General features: G+C 41.3%; 1 protein-coding gene across 1 annotated transcript in view; it reads left to right on the top strand.

Annotated features, from left to right (window-relative positions):
- LOC115823852 (zinc finger protein 208-like) overlaps positions 1-15,589 on the top strand; it is a 111,710-nt gene extending 96,121 nt beyond the window's left edge. The window contains 1 exon segment of the mRNA XM_030787875.1: positions 13,942-15,589. Within this exon segment, the coding sequence (XP_030643735.1) occupies positions 13,942-15,589 (1,648 nt within the window).
- Positions 15,590-16,426: the final 837 nt, after the last annotated feature.

Below are 16,426 nucleotides of genomic sequence, written 5' to 3'. Positions count from 1 at the left end.
TCTGAAACTCTTCATACACATTCAAAACAAATGGCAGAAGAAGGTTATGTCACTTTGAGTCAGTTTTGTCACATGAATCAGAATGATTCAATATTTGTATCCAATTTTCAAACAAAGCAGTTATATGCAATTGTAGACTCCTATAGAGGTTGTAGTACGCCTGTTTGTGTGATTGTGTATACATATTTATACATGCAGGACTTGGAGCAAGTTCACATTACAAGTCTATCTCCTATTACAAAACATACCTTAGCCAGGGAGTGACACATTTTTGCAAATACATTACATATGGCTGTCTCCTCCATGGCCTTCTCATGGATGACAGCCACCAGCATTTGCAGCTTCTCCTCAGTGTTCACCGAAAGGGCCATCAGACGAACCATTAACTCTTCAAATTTGCTGGCCGTCACTTTGTCCAGGATAATGTTCACCTTATGGAGAAGCTTCTGCAAAGTCCCAAAAAATTCAACTTATAACCTCATCTTCTCATCTACAAGTCTTACACACTGTTGTTTGCCGCTGGTCACTGCACATGGGCGACCTCACCTGTGTTTTTTGGTGCACTCCATAGCCTGTGACACATTCCTTCAGGACTGTCTTTTTCCCTTCCATTTTTTCAGTCACACATTCACCGGGAATGTCCGTGGGCACCTGCTGTGTGCCAAAGTTGGTGAACTGAGAGAATGAGAGGAGAGAAAAACACTCAGGCTCTTGTCCAGCTGTGCAGTAAACTGTGATAAGCTGGGTCAATTCAACTGTATTAGAATGACTACATTTACTTGTGCAATTTTAACAAACAGATTATATATGAATATAAACATGTTAAACCTGGTTTGGGGTGTGTGTGTGCATGTGAGTCAGTTTGCATATCTCCATGGTGTCATAACTAATTTCAGGTCTCTGGCCGTCGGCTGCTGGTTTGAAAAGGTCGGCGAAAGTGCGCATGTCTTTCAGCCCCTTTGAATTGATTCTGGCTGCAGTAACGGCCACTGGGGACGCTAGCACCTTGGCGAGATCAATAGAAAACTTCAGCCTTTTGTACTGATTCTTAGCAAGTCTAAAATACTTTTGATTCTGCTTTGTAAGTCACCAAGAACTGTCGACCTCACCTGTGTTTTTTTCATGTCCTCATCATGGGAAACGTCGCTAATAATTCCTGAGCTCATTATAAGCTGCGATTTTGGCATCTACGATAGGACAATATAAATAGATAGATAGATAGATAGATAGATAGATAGATAGATTTCACAGCGTGTTGAGTAAAAACCGTCAAACACACCTTACCTATTTCTCAGTAAATGAATGGCACCGTGTCCGTCGATTGAAGTCGCTCTGCTTCTATGAAACGTTTTGCTTCGATCTTGAAAGCTATGCACTATTCATCGCCTACAGCTTTATTACGAACTCTAGAATAGAATGTTAACGTCACGTCACAATCACCTTTAATTCCATATAGTTTTAGTATGTTTTTTAGCGGAAGAATAACCACTTGATGAATAAACAAACAAATAAGAACGATTTCTTTATTGATTTTTTTTTCATCAAAATCAATTCATTTCCCTGCTTTTTTAATCGCTTGGCTACAGTCTTCCATAAATTCAAGTTGCATTGCACATTAATAACAAATACATAACAACTTCTTTAACACTTGTTTTTAAGCTGTCAGGTAAACATGCACGCGCACACCATCACAGCGTCTTCCACACGAACATTTTAAAAACACATGTAGCACAGTGAGACATTATGTAATCCGTTCTTTCTTTAAATTCAGCAGACGAGTTTGGAGTCGACAGCCCATATAAATATTCCGTACAATTCTTTGTTGTTTATTACCAGCAAGTTCATTGGCGCCCAGTAGGTGGCAGTGGCGCACTAGTCAGTGCCCCACGTGTTGCTTGTCACGGGGTATCGAGCGAATTCATTACTATGCTAAAATTCTCCGTGTTAGCTCTATGCTAAGCACTTGTGCAGCCATTCACCAAGTTTATAAAATATATCTGTGTGTATTTTCAGGTGAGCTGGTGATGTCTGAGTGAACTAATTTACCGTGATGGTGTGGTAGTCCTTGTTTGTGTTTACCGTGTTAAACGTTAAATGTTTTCTAGACGGTACCGTATTGATTAGTACAGTAATTCTCGGGCTGGCGGCTAGCGCAAATGTGAAATGAATGAAAATGGCTCGTGTGAGTGTACATTTCATTGTGGTGAATGAGAACGTGAGTGAATATGTGTCTTTTTCTTTCACCTGTTGGATAATAACTGTGCAAAAGACCTGTTATTTTGCTTGATGAATGGTGTCTGTTTAAAGCTAATTAGAAACAAAACATGTATTGAATGTTAACAGAAGTAGCGAATTCTTTACTATGATGAGATTCTCCGTGTTAGCTCTATGCTAAGCACTTGTGCAGCCATTCACCAAGTTTATAAAATATATCTGCGTGTATTTTCAGGCCTTTATTAAATCATTAAATATGTGGCACCAACACAACCGTTGGCCTAGTGTTTGAGTCCGCTACACACACACACACATACGCAAAAATAGAAAATGCCTACAACCTCAATAGTTTTCTTTCAGTAATTACGATAAAGACAGGTGTTTTTTTTGGGAGGAGTCGATGAAACCCAAAATAAAAATGGACAAAGGGAATGTGTGACATTCACCAGCATTAAGCTACATTCGACATGGACTGCTTTGATCGTGCTAATAAGAAAACTTCCGATTCCATTACAATAACCTTCCTACTCCAATACACAAGCTCAGCTAATTAAACAGAACAACGTATGTCGTGTTTTGTCATCGTCATTTAATTCAAAGCAAATGTTTCAGATATCTGATGACTTCCCTTGTGACTTCATTACCACATAAACATGTAGCTACATTTACACCGCGGGACATAACGACCATTTCCGATTATTTATTTATTTATTCATTCATTTATTTATTTACATGTGTCCGATTTTCGTTCCTGCCTGTCTACTTCTTTTGAAATGTCCAATATCGTGTTCACATTAACACTAGAAACGCCGAGCGCCGGTCATTTGAACGCTGTGACGTCTCACTAGAAGCGCCGTGCTGGTTTGACCTACTAGGCAGGACGCAAAAGCTGTTGTAATTAAAGAAAAGTTTAATGTCTTCCAGGCGGGTAGATACAGCACACAGGTACTAAGTAAAACATAAACACGGAACACGATAAGGAAGTTACAGATATACAGAGAGAGATAATGAACAGATGAGCCGGTTATTAGTAGACCGGTGTTACACCCAAGTCTGTGACCATCGAATTCTGTTACCCTAGTGAGCGCTGTTGCTACTGGGCAGCTTCAAATCGCTCGCACAGACAAGTTCGTTACGCAAACAGCGTAAGCTCATAGACTGTAAACAAACAAAAGTGAATGCAGTGCGGAGTTATTTGTTTACAAATGCTGGTTTATCACATCATGAAGTACGGAAGCCATGAGAAGCTGTGGATTTATATTTAATTTCTCGTGATAACGTGTTATTTTTCTTTGTTTCCTCGACTGGATGTCATTATCATGAAATGACGAAACTATAAACAATTCACCGTTTTCCCGAGAAATCGAGTAAATTATGTCATTATCACGGGAAAACAAATTTCGTTATTTCGTGACAATGACTTAAATAACTCGAGATCTCGAGTAAACACAGAAGAATAATGCGTTATCACGAGAAAACGGAGTCAAAATTTAAATGTGAACTGATGGCATCTTAGGGCTTCCATAATAAAGGCTTAGCTGCTTGTTAGATTAAATGCTGTTGATTTCATGCTGTTGATCGTGAAACCCAGCTGAGCCCCCTGCTGTTTTGTCATTCTTTATATTGTCTGCTTGTTGTGTTCTCATTTTCATTATCGCTGTGCTGTTTGTAATTTGCCCACTGGGTTGGCACCTATTGCAGTGGCGACTCCTGCCAAATCTCTCAGGGGGGGGGGGGGCAATGGTTGCGATGATGGCTAAGGTGACCCGTTCAACGGGTAAATTAACATTTAGCTAACTAGACATTGTCACATTGCATTGTGCAAATTAGTAAAGGCAAATATTTTAGTATTAATGAAACATAAATTGACTCTCACAATCAGATTCAGTTATCACATACATTTTATTTTAGATACAGCAAATCCAGAATTATGAGCAATGGCACTTGGGCTGATAATGTGGAATGAATAAAACTATTTAACTATTGGGAAGATACAATAAGTGCAGTCACATAACTCACTATTTAAATTACCTTAAAAAAAACTGTCATCACTTTGGTCAACAGCCTGACCTTGGCATGAGGGGTCACATATTCTGACAGCTGTCGTCAGAATATGTGACCCCACTGTAACTTGGGAGTATATATATATATATTTGTGTAAGCCTTCCCATCATATTTCGATATTTTGGCCACTTAATTTTTTAGAACTCTTGCAAAGCTGGTGGAGGACAAGCCCAATACCTGGGACCGATATTTGGAGGCCGTCATGTTTGGGCTGCGCACAAAGAAACAGCTCACAACACAGTTCTCACCATATTATCTGACGTTTGGGAGAGAAGCACGGTACCCATCTGAAGTCCCAGAAAATTATCAGGTGAAATTGAAAAATTACATATTTTATGTCTCCTAATTTTGTGTAAATCATATGGCACATCGTTTTAAAAAATGATATCACATAGTTATGCTATGTACAATAAAATCATTACTAACATGTTTCCATAGGCTGATGGTCCTTTGAGGATGACTATGCCAAAGTAAAGGTGGCCATTGACATTGAACGGCATGAAAAAATTATGAACATTGTTGAGAGCAATGTCGAAAAAGTGCATGGCAGAACCAGGAGAAAGCTCTCTAAAAAGGGACAGCAAAGCCTACAGGTGGGGGACATGGTGTGGAGAAGGAACGTCCGCACCGAACAGCGCAAAGGGGAAAAACTGGACCCAGATTATTTTGGTCCCTTTGTGGTAGCAAAAATAGAGGGGAAAAGTGTTGATCTTGTGGATAAAGACGGTCGGTCCATATGCAAGGTCAACATTGACCACCTCAAACACCACCATGAGGAGACCCCAAGGATACCTCACAAATTGAAGGGGCATCATCATTCCCCCCCCCTCTCAGACACCTGATGTCACCTCCTCTCGCCCTCCAGCTGCGGAACCCTCTCCACCTCTGGCTGTGGACCCCTCTCCACCTCTGGCTGCAGACCCCTCTCCACCTCTGGCTGCAGACCCCTCTCCACCTTCAGCTAGAGAATCATCTGATGTGACCTCCTTTCATGAAAAGTGTATGTAACTTGGATGACCTATCTCTCAAATGCATTTCTGTTTAAATAAAGGTAACCATTTCCATGTGAAGTTCTTGTACTTCACTTAAGTGTAAGATTTCAACATTTTTTCACATTCACATACACATTCACATTTCACATTAGATTTCATAAGCTTAAATAGTAACTGACATTGTGGTAGACCTCATTAAATTTGTTTTAATTCTTGTTTTATGTCACACAAAGGCATGAAAGACGTCTGGGGAGGCAAAAAAATTCACATGTCCTCCTATCAAAAATGGGTCCCTATAAACTGTTTTATTGGGACATTGCTAGGACAGCTCCCAATCAAGAGCTCGAGAGTGAGGCAAGCTGTATTACTGAATGGAGTGGAACATTTGTCTACTTGAGTTGTATCTAAATTTTCTCCAGCGAAATGCTAGATATGCTTAAGTAAATTACATTTGTATACTCAATATTTACCTGTCCCTCAGGTGATCAATGCATACATGGCCCACACAGTCAGAACAAATAACCAGATACGTGGTTATTGGGTGGCACTTCACATCGACTCATTTGAAATGACGCGTATGTGGGAGGGAAGGGGCTCAAGATTGAAGGTAGACATAGGAGAGGCGTTTATTTTATTGTAATGTTTTTTAAGTGGATTATACTTTCATGATTCTATTTAAGTAATTTTGTAAATGCTCATGATCTTTTTTTAGTGTGATTCAACAAAGTTCAGCGTCATTTTGGGTGCAAGTACCTTGTCCTGTGGAGCGCTGACCTTTGTTGAGAGCTACAATTTTTCCAGTAGCAGTGTAAGCATATGTGACTTATACCCAATTCTACAGGCAATCTTTCCCTCTGAGAGAAGGAGCCTTGTGGTGGATCCCATGGGAAATGATTCCCTCAAAGTCAAACAGTGTTTGGAGTCCACAAGGTAACTGTTGAAACCCTGATACAAAAAGTGCCCCTTTTTCAAAACCAAACCAAAATATTTGAAAATACGTCATTGTCCTATTTTACTTTTTGTATACCTGTCAGGGCCTTCATCAGAAAACGAGGCTGCCAGGTATCCAGGTGGACAGCCAGCACAGACCCACACAGTCTGCAAAGGGATGCCACCTCATGTGGAGTGTTTGTCCTGAAAGTAAGTTTATGTTTTTGTCTGTCATACTATGTCTACTTTTACCAAACCTGTAAAGTATTTAAAAAAATGTTTACATTTTTTGTCTCTCTTACATCAACAGTTTGGTGGTTTATATGTTACAGCTGCACTATGCACTGACCAATGAGTTTTTTAAACTTATGTCATATTAGTATGCAGAGAAAATACTGGCAGAGGAACCTCTGACCTTCTCAAATGAAATCATATAATAATCATATAATACATTTCTTAAATGATTAATGTTATGTTCATGTAAGAACTACTCTTAGTCACTGATACTGAAGGTACTATTTTGTGTTCTGTGATGCTATTAATATGTAGTGTTGAGGCTGCACATTGATATGTTAACTGATATATAGAAAGTAGTCCTTGTTAATGACTGATTGAAGGAGACAGATACAGTAAAGTCAAGGTCAACTTTATTTCTGTGTCCTGCGTTAAAGTTGTGTATGTGTGAAAACACAACAGTTAATACATTGATACAATTTATTGATAAGTCAAATTGTCTTCAACCACTGTCAACTACTTGGGTAAAAAATCTCTTTTTAAAATAAGGCATTCCATCGCTGTATGTATGTACATATACATACATACATATATACACACTCACACACACATATATGTATATATTTATATATCATAGCTATATGTTGTGCTGTATCTCAGATATTCACCCTGAAAATGTTGCTTTTTTGCTATGACATTTGTTGTTACAGATCCAGTGTGACATGTGTGACCGGTGGTTCCACATGCAGTGTGTTGGAAGGCCTGACCCCATGAAGTCGTACAGCTGTGCGGTGTGCCGATCTTGATCTCCCCCTCCCCTCCCTTTCTGATGTTTAATATTAAAGTTATTGGTTAAGTTATAGTAATATTAAGTTATTGTTAAATTGTTAAGTTAAAGTGTGAAGTTAAGTTAAAGTTAAATGAAAATGTTAAAGTTGTACAGATTTTTTGCATTATCATTTTTTATGTCACTATATAATTTGTATCACAAAGCTTTTGTAACAAAACATTAAAACACCTCATTGTAAATTAATGCATTGTTTTTACTAATATCATAACATGTCTGTTGCACTATGCAGTGGTACTAAATGGTGCATTTATATTATTTGTGGAAATCATCTGATGTGATCATCTTATATTTGTGGAAAAATTGTTTTAGTTATACATGAGAAGGGCAGAGTCACCTGAAATGGTTTGGGTGGTGTGTCAGGCATTTTCTCCTAAGTTACAGTTGGGTCACATATTCTGACGACAGCTATCAGAATATGTGACCCCTCATGCCAAGGTCAGGCTGTTGACCAGAGTGATGAGAGGTTTTTAGTCAGTCCTGGGGAGGTAAAAGAAGTCACCTGAAATGGTTTGGGTGGTGCGTCAGACATTTTCTCCCAAGTTACAGTGGGGGCACATACTCTGATGGCCTAAAGTTGTCAGCGTGAGGTCAGATTAGTAAGTTGTTGGTTCCGTAAGAAATGGAACAATAGGCTAGACCCCTTCTAGGCCAGCTAGGTGTGCAATAGGTGCCAACCCAGTGGGCAAATTACAAACAATACAGCAATAATGAAAATGAGACACAACAAGTAGACAATATAAAGAATGACAAAACAGCAGGGGGCTCAGCTGGGGTTGACGATAAACAGCATTTAATCTGACAAGCAGCTAAGCCTTTATTCTGGAAGCCCTAAGATGCCATCACTTCACATTCAAATTTTGACTTTGTTTTCTCGTGATAGAGTAAAAACAGAAGAATAACACGCTATCTATACAATCTACCTAAGAACATAAAACAACACCACCATTAATAATAATAATAACAACAACATATATATTAGTAATATAATCCATATGAAATCATGTCTGGGGACACAATGGACCAATGGGGAAGGGTTTAAGAGGAGAAGCAAGACATTGCTCCACCAATCCAAAGTAAGACTTCTGACCAATTGCAGGATACCCGGTGGCCCAAGGTGTGAAGTGCAAATGTTCCCTTGCAAGCACCCCCAAAGGATTATTCACCATGGCAACTATGGGCTCTAGGCAGACCCCCAAACCTGGCACATATTTAGGAGTATTCTATGCTGCGGAGTATCCGGGAATATACAGGAGTATTCCAGTGCGGATACACCTCTTTTCACGCAGTGGAAGTGCACACACTGTTTATTTGGACATGATCACTACTTACTGAAACAATTATATTACATCAGAGCAAGCATTTTGATTACACGATCAGCTTGTCCTCCGTCTTGACTGAAGAGAGACCTGGGAACGGGGCGTGGCTTCTGGCCCCTCTTGAGTAATCTGATTGGTGTATTCAAAAATCCTTGCTGTAATGTCCCACGAAGGCAAGCAACCAAAACCCGCTAATTTCGTTCTACAGTTAAAACGCAGAATTACAGTTGCAGCCTACAGTTAGCCTTAGTTCACAGGGAAAAAAAGTTTGCTCTGGTAAGGTACTTGGAAGATAATTATCGGGCTGTTGTTCCCATTTCTTGTATAAAAAATTTCGATTTCGACAAAACTACCAAGTACTGGGGGTTTGGACGACGAAGCCTATTACCGAGGCCAGATGTTGCTACTGGTAAGCTGCTCATTGCATTAAGTGTATAACATATCTTACTTTAGCTTCCTCGACGCTGCCTGATTGTGTAAAAAAGTCAGACTAGGGAAAATTCGGAATTGCAAGAAATATAGTCGGAATTCTCAAAAATAAGGTCGGGATTCTGAGAAATAATGTCGGAATTGCGAAAAATAGGGTCGCAATAAAGCAAAACAAAAATTGTAATGTGGGGAGAACGGGCTTCCGTAGTTCAACGGTTGAGACTTTGCGTCTGTTTGTTAAACTAAGATCAGGCGATGAGTCCGATGACAATTGTTAACTTCAGGTAAAAAGCTAAATTTTCTACGTTAGTTTTTCTAAGTGAAGACGTTTGAAATCCAGATCCTTTAAAGTAATTCTTTTAGAAAAGCTGCTCACGAAAAGTTCTCTCATTGATCAGCCAGTAAATAGTTAGTATGGGAGGTAATCCGTGCCAAAATGAAAATGAAAACGGTAAAATGAAAGTTCAAACCCCGGTTTGACATTTCTTTTTCAAAACCTGTGCGCACATATCCTGCGATTTAATTTTCGACATGAACGCGCTGTATCTGCCAAAAAGAAAATGCAAAGGCAAAGCAGCATTGCGTTTTCGTTTCCCACTTTGCCTTTTCATTTTCGAGTTGGCCTATATGCAAATATATGTTAAGGAGAAATGGGCGTTACCGAAGACACGGACAATATCTCCAAGCCTATCTAAAATGACTTCGACTCTGAGTAAAACGAAGTCTTCATCCTGACAATTCGCTAACTTAGCTCACTCGCCGTCTCTGAGAATGCATGCGCCATTGTTACCTCTATTAGGCTTTCGGGCACTTTCGCGGTCACGTGTCTTCGGTAACGCCCATTTCTCCTTAACATATATTTGCATATAGGCGAACTCGAAAATGAAAAGGCAAAGTGGGAAACGAAAACGCAATGCTGCTTTGCCTTTGCATTTTCATTTTGGCAGATACAGCGCGTCCATGTCGAAAATTAAATCGCAAACTGGGATTTTGCCACAGGATTATCAACTTTGTCTTTTCCTTTCCATTTTGTCCGATTTGTACGGCAAAATCTGTTCAAAGGAAAAGATTAACAAATGAAATGAAATGACAAAAAGATATTTTAATTTTATTTTTATTTTTGTCAGAAAAGACTCGTGTTTGTCTTGAAAATGAAAATAAAAATCGAGTTATCTAATTTCATTTTTCATTTTGGCAGGATATGTGCGCACAGGTATTGAAAAAGAAATGTCAAACCGGGGGTTTGAACTTTCATTTTACGGTTTTCATTTTAATTTTGGCATGGATGACCTCCCATAAGTTAGCAAGTGTGCTGATAAATTAATTTATACATGACGTAACATTTAGCCTGGCATTTAATGTCTTGGTTCAAACTAATCTTATCTTAGAGGAGTACTTTGTCTTAACCTGATTTTCCTCTACCTCTGTTCTGTTGTATCATGTATCTGTGTTATTCTGATAGGAAATGTGTGTAAATAAAGAGCAGTGAGCGTGTGAATGAGAGTGTGTATACTCTTGATTAATTTGATGATTATCTTAATGAGGGTGTATGCATTTACTCACATGGTTCTTTGCAATTCCAATAATTATAATAATCAGGATGCGTGTAATTAGTCAGGAGACAAGTGACAAGATGGCCACTGATGAAACGGAGATGTCATCCACATCTGTGGGGCAGTCGTGTGGAGTTCTTCCTGAATCACATGACACAGGTAGGAAACACTCACCTGTTTCACTGAGTGTCCTCCTTCTGTATTCTGGTCCTCTCTGTGCTTGTGTAGGTTGGAAGGTTGGCGTGTGTGTGTACAGTTTGTGTGTTTGTGTTGTAGAGCTGCTGAAGACAGGCGTGATGAAAGAGGAGATCTCACAGTCAAACGGTTACACCCGAGGAAGAGACTCGTCCAACAGACCTAGCATCAAATACATTGAGGAGGAGAAACCCATAGACAAAGACTGTCTGTGTAGGACAAGATCTCTGGGACTGATCCTGTAGTCTCTCTCTCTCTCTCTCTCTCTCTCTTTCTTTCTTTCTCTCTCTCTCTTTCTCTTTCTGCATGTAAAGGGTGCAGTGGTTAAAAGCAGAAGTCAAACACTCCCCAGTTTCTACAACATCATAATGTTTTTGACTGATGCATGTTTGGTAGATATTTGGTTTTTAAGCACTCTCAGGAAAATTCAAAATGTTTTTCATCATCAGCTGCTGAAAATGAAAAGTAAAAACGGGCACGATAGAGTTAAATGTCAGTGTGAATGCTGAACTGTGTCTCTATACTGATGGTCCCATACCCAGAGAGTATTGGGTCTTATCAGACTGTGAGGACTGCCCTTTTAGGACGAGTAAAGTCTGGTGTTGTTATTTAGAGTGTATTTTAGTCTGACTGAAATCTAATGTAGTTATTTAGAGTGCATTTTAGTCTGACTGAAGTCTATTGTTGATATTTAGAGTGTATTTTAGTCTGACTGAAGTCTATTGTTGTTATTTATATTTTTTTCCTTATTTCCCCAGACTGTGAGGATTGCCGGTCTTTCTTCTTTGGTAAATGTGAGGTGCATGGCCCCCCCACGTTCATCCCCGACACCCCCGTGCCCATAGGGGTCACAGAAAGAGCCAGACGCACCCTTCCCTCAGGACTAGAGGTCAGGAGGTCAAACATCCCAAACGCAGAGCTGGGCGTGTTTAACCAGGGTGACACTATACCCAGAGGGACACACTTTGGCCCCTATGAAGACCAGATGTCTGACAGAGAAGACACCAAGGACAGTGGATACTCCTGGGTGGTGAGTGAACCTATTAATTAATGATATAAGAAGGTTTTCAGTTGGCATTTACTGGGGCTCTGTGCAGTGAAGCCAAATTCCTCTTTCATTGCATTTACCGATATTCTGTGTCATCAGCCGCTGGTAGGAGCTTCAACAAATTATTTTACGCTCATCTCAATTCAGAGAACCTCACGCTCTATCAGACCTCTGACATAAACCTGGAATTGGTCATAAAATGTGCAGTGAAAGACTGTATACATAACAAATCAACATTTATGAAGGAAAAACCTCTTTTCCTTAGCTCTTCAAACGTCAGCAGTGTGAAGATCGTGTTGATGTGAAGAGAGAGAATTTTTCCAACTGGATGAGGTGAGATAGTGAGCACAGAGATCACTCCTGTTCCTTATTTTTCACATATTTATGTTAAATGTACAGGCGGTGTACATTCATACGTTCAGTGGTAAAACTTAACTGTGTTTTGTATCAGAGGTAACTATATCTCTGAGGAAACCTTGCTGTCCAGTATTTTGGTGTTCAGACATTCTCAGGAATCAAACTTACAACCTTCCAGATATTGGTCTGTTTTCTCTTTACCGCTGACTGAATGACACCCCCTCACATTCACTGTTCTCACAGACCAGATGAGACCAGAATTTATACAAACACCAATCAGCATGGAGATCCTCTGATCACATGGGTTTTCATACTTGATGCATGTATTTTAAGAGCAAGCTGTGCACCCATACATGAATCTCTAGTTATTTTCTTTTCAATGAGATTTTATATAACAGAACACACGCATATACAAACACACACACTCACACAATGCTTTGTAGGGTGAGGAATACTGCCTGTATCCTCAGAAACATGTCACATCCACTACCACTTTATGGCACCTGCCAGCTCACAGGCGTCTCCATGGGAACGTAACAGGGGTGGAGACCTGTGCTGTTTCCTGGATTCACTCATCACTGCGTAGGTGCCTCATCAATGCTGAACAGAGCGCTGAGTGAGATGGTGGGGAGTGTACACTTGTCTGTTTGACCCTCACAGGACACAAACCCACCCGATCTCGTGACAACACCCCAACCAGCTAGTGTTACTGCTGGGATTCCTCCTCTATTAGAGCATTCCAATTGTGTTAGTCTGTTCCAACTCTGTTCATCTTTCCTGGCACTTGTTCATTGTAAAATTTGGTTCAATGGTTTTGTTCAATGAGAGGCAGTGAGCGTCCCCTTAAATCAGAGTCACAAAAACACGAAAACTCCATTTAGAGACGTGACTTTTTAAATTGATCCTTAACTTATCCATGACTTCACTTATCCATCCATTCCTCTTCTCATTTTCTGCCTTAACTTAGTATTCTCTTGTGCAATGTAAACCTCTTTATCTGCCTCATGTCTCACTCTTGACCTTTTCCCTCATCACTCTCTCTCTCTTTCTCTCTAAGGTATGTGAACTGTGCCCGTAATGATGAAGAGCAGAATCTGGTGGCTCTTCAGTACAAAGGGGGGGTTCTGTTCCGCAGCTGTAGACCCATCGCTGCTGGAGAGGAGCTGCTGGTCTGGTGTGGAGACGACCAGGACGACCCAGCAGACTGCCACTGGGACAAGCCATTTTCCCCTGAGAAAGGTAACAGATGATTTTTTTCCCCCCCTATTTTCCCACTCAATTCCCTGCATTTGTTTTTTTTTGTTTGTTTTGTTTTTTTTTTGTTTTTTTTTAAGAGAATGGTTTAGATGTACTTTAAATTGATGCTGAGGTTAATGTCAGTTTGGTCTTTTAATGTTGTTTATAGATTTTTGTCCAGGCTGTGATGTGGTTTTCTGGTCCTGTTGTGGACATGTCCCTCTCTTTGTTTAGGCCACATTTCCTCGCAAAACCTCATTAAGACATGGCATCCTGAAGAGTCCCTGAGTTTACTAAAGACCAGAGAGATTAAATCAGAAGTTCCACTGAGCCCAGAACAGTTATCCTCTGATATTACATTCATTTCAGCACAATCCACTGTCAACACGAAAAGAACGCGCTCTTCGTTTGGGAAGAGCTCCCCTGTCAGAAGAGCCCTAACACCTAAACAGAGAGTGACAGGGAAGAACACAACACACTCTTCACGCAGGAAGAGCCTCAGAAGCCAGCTGTGTATCAGAAGACACCAGCGCATTCACACGGGGGAGAAGTCATACCACTGCTCCCAGTGTGGGAAGAGCTTCAGTAATTCATCAGGTCTTGTAAGACACCAGCGCAGTCACACAGGGGAGAGGCCATACCACTGCTCCCAGTGTGGGAAGAGTTTCAATCGGTCACCAGATCTTAGAATACACCAGCGCATTCACACGGGGGAGAGGCCATACCACTGCTCCCAGTGTGGGAAGAGCTTCAAACAGTTGTCAGTTCTTATAAGACACCAACGGATTCACACAGGGGAGAGGCCATACCACTGCTCCCAGTGTGGGAAGAGCTTCAAACAGTTGTCAGTTCTTCAAAGACACCAGCGCATTCACACGGGGGAGAAGTCATACCACTGCTCCCAGTGTGGGAAGAGCTTCAGTCAGTCATCAAATCTCCAATCACACAAGCACATTCACACAGGGGAAAAGCCATACCACTGCTCCCAGTGTGGGAAGAGCTTTAGTAATTCATCAGGTCTTGTAAGACACCAGCGCATTCACACAGGGGAAAAGCCATACCACTGCTCCCAGTGTGGGAAGAGCTTTAGTAATTCATCAGGTCTTGTAAGACACCAGCGCATTCACACAGGGGAAAAGCCATACCACTGCTCCCAGTGTGGGAAGAGCTTTAGTAATTCATCAGGTCTTGTAAGACACCAGCGCAGTCACACAGGGGAGAGGCCATACCACTGCTCCCAGTGTGGGAAGAGCTTCAGTCGGTCATCATTTCTTCAATCACACCAGCGCATTCACACAGGGGAAAAGCCATACCACTGCTCCCAGTGTGGGAAGAGCTTCAGTCGGTCATCATTTCTTCAATCACACCAGCGCATTCACACAGGGGAAAAGCCATACCACTGCTCCCAGTGTGGGAAGAGCTTCAGTCGGTCATCAATTCTTCAATCACACCAGCGCATTCACACAGGGGAAAAGCCATACCACTGCTCCCAGTGTGGGAAGAGCTTCAGTCAGTCATCAATTCTTCAATCACACCAGCGCATTCACACAGGGGAAAAGCCATACCACTGCTCCCAGTGTGGGAAGAGCTTCAGTGATTCATCAGCTCTTAGAAGACACCAGCGCATTCACACAGGGGAAAAGCCATACCACTGCTCCCAGTGTGGGAAGAGCTTCAGTAATTCATCAGGTCTTGTAAGACACCAGCGCAGTCACACAGGGGAGAGGCCATACCACTGCTCCCAGTGTGGGAAGAGCTTCAAACAGTTGTCAGTTCTTCAAAGACACCAGCGCATTCACACAGGGGAGAGGCCATACCACTGCTCCCAGTGTGGGAAGAGCTTCAAACAGTTGTCAGTTCTTCAAAGACACCAGCGCATTCACACAGGGGAGAGGCCATACCACTGCTCCCAGTGTGGGAAGAGCTTCAAACAGTTGTCAGTTCTTCAAAGACACCAGCGCATTCACACAGGGGAGAGGCCGTACCACTGCTCTCAGTGTGGGAAGAGCTTCAACCAGTTATCACATCTTCAATCCCACCAGCGCATGCACACAGGGGAAAAGCCATACCACTGCTCCCAGTGTGAGAAGAGCTTCAGTTATGCATTGAAGCTTAAAAAACACAAGTGCAGTCACACAGCGTGTTACCAGTCTGTTACCTGTTCAGTGTGATTTTGGACCAGTGTGTTACCTCTTCAGTGGCATTTTGGACCAGTGTGTTACCTGTTCAGTGTGATTTTGGACCAGTGTGTTACCTCTTCAGTGGCATTTTGGACCAGTGTGTTACCTGTTCAGTGGCATTTTGGACCAGTCTGTTACCTGTTCAGTGTGATTTTGGACCAGTGTGTTACCTCTTCAGTGGCATTTTGGACCAGTGTGTTACCTGTTCAGTGGCATTTTGGACCAGTGTGTTACCTGTTCAGTGTGAAGAGATACGTACACATGTCATGTCATTGTTCCTCAGGTTACATTAGAATGACAGGATTCATTTTGTCACTGTTACTACTAAATACCAAGTTTATTGTTCATGAGTTAATAATAGTGCTTTGATTAAACCGTTAGTGATAGACTTAGGACAGTTAAAAAAATACTACCTAGAAATCAGTTGAGCACAAAAGCAAAAAGTAGAACTATTTTACATGATACATTTATGTCTGCTGATAATAAATGTAGATTTGAAGCAAGTGAGCGAATGTGAATAACTGTCAGCTCTTGTTTTTATGACCAAACTTCAATATTAAATCTTAGGTTCTGACCACTGTTCATTCTGCTCATCTGGGATTGAGATTCCATTCTTTCTTTCTCTGTACTGTGCTTCCTCTGGTACTCTTTGAGTGAAGAACTGACGGCCCTCTTCTGTTCACGCGTTCAGCACTGAAGGTTCACACGCCCAGGATGAGCCGTCTACCAATAGGATCTTAGGCTTTGGCCGTGGACTAAGCTCTCTGGCCCTGTGTGCCTGTCCGTTTACCAGCCCAGTCCCCTCTTTGTCCCTCCTCTCCCAACTAT

This window comes from Chanos chanos, chromosome 11 (assembly GCF_902362185.1).
Source record: "Chanos chanos chromosome 11, fChaCha1.1, whole genome shotgun sequence".
NCBI lineage: Eukaryota > Metazoa > Chordata > Actinopteri > Gonorynchiformes > Chanidae > Chanos > Chanos chanos.
This window is presented reverse-complemented; position numbering and strand designations above follow the sequence as displayed.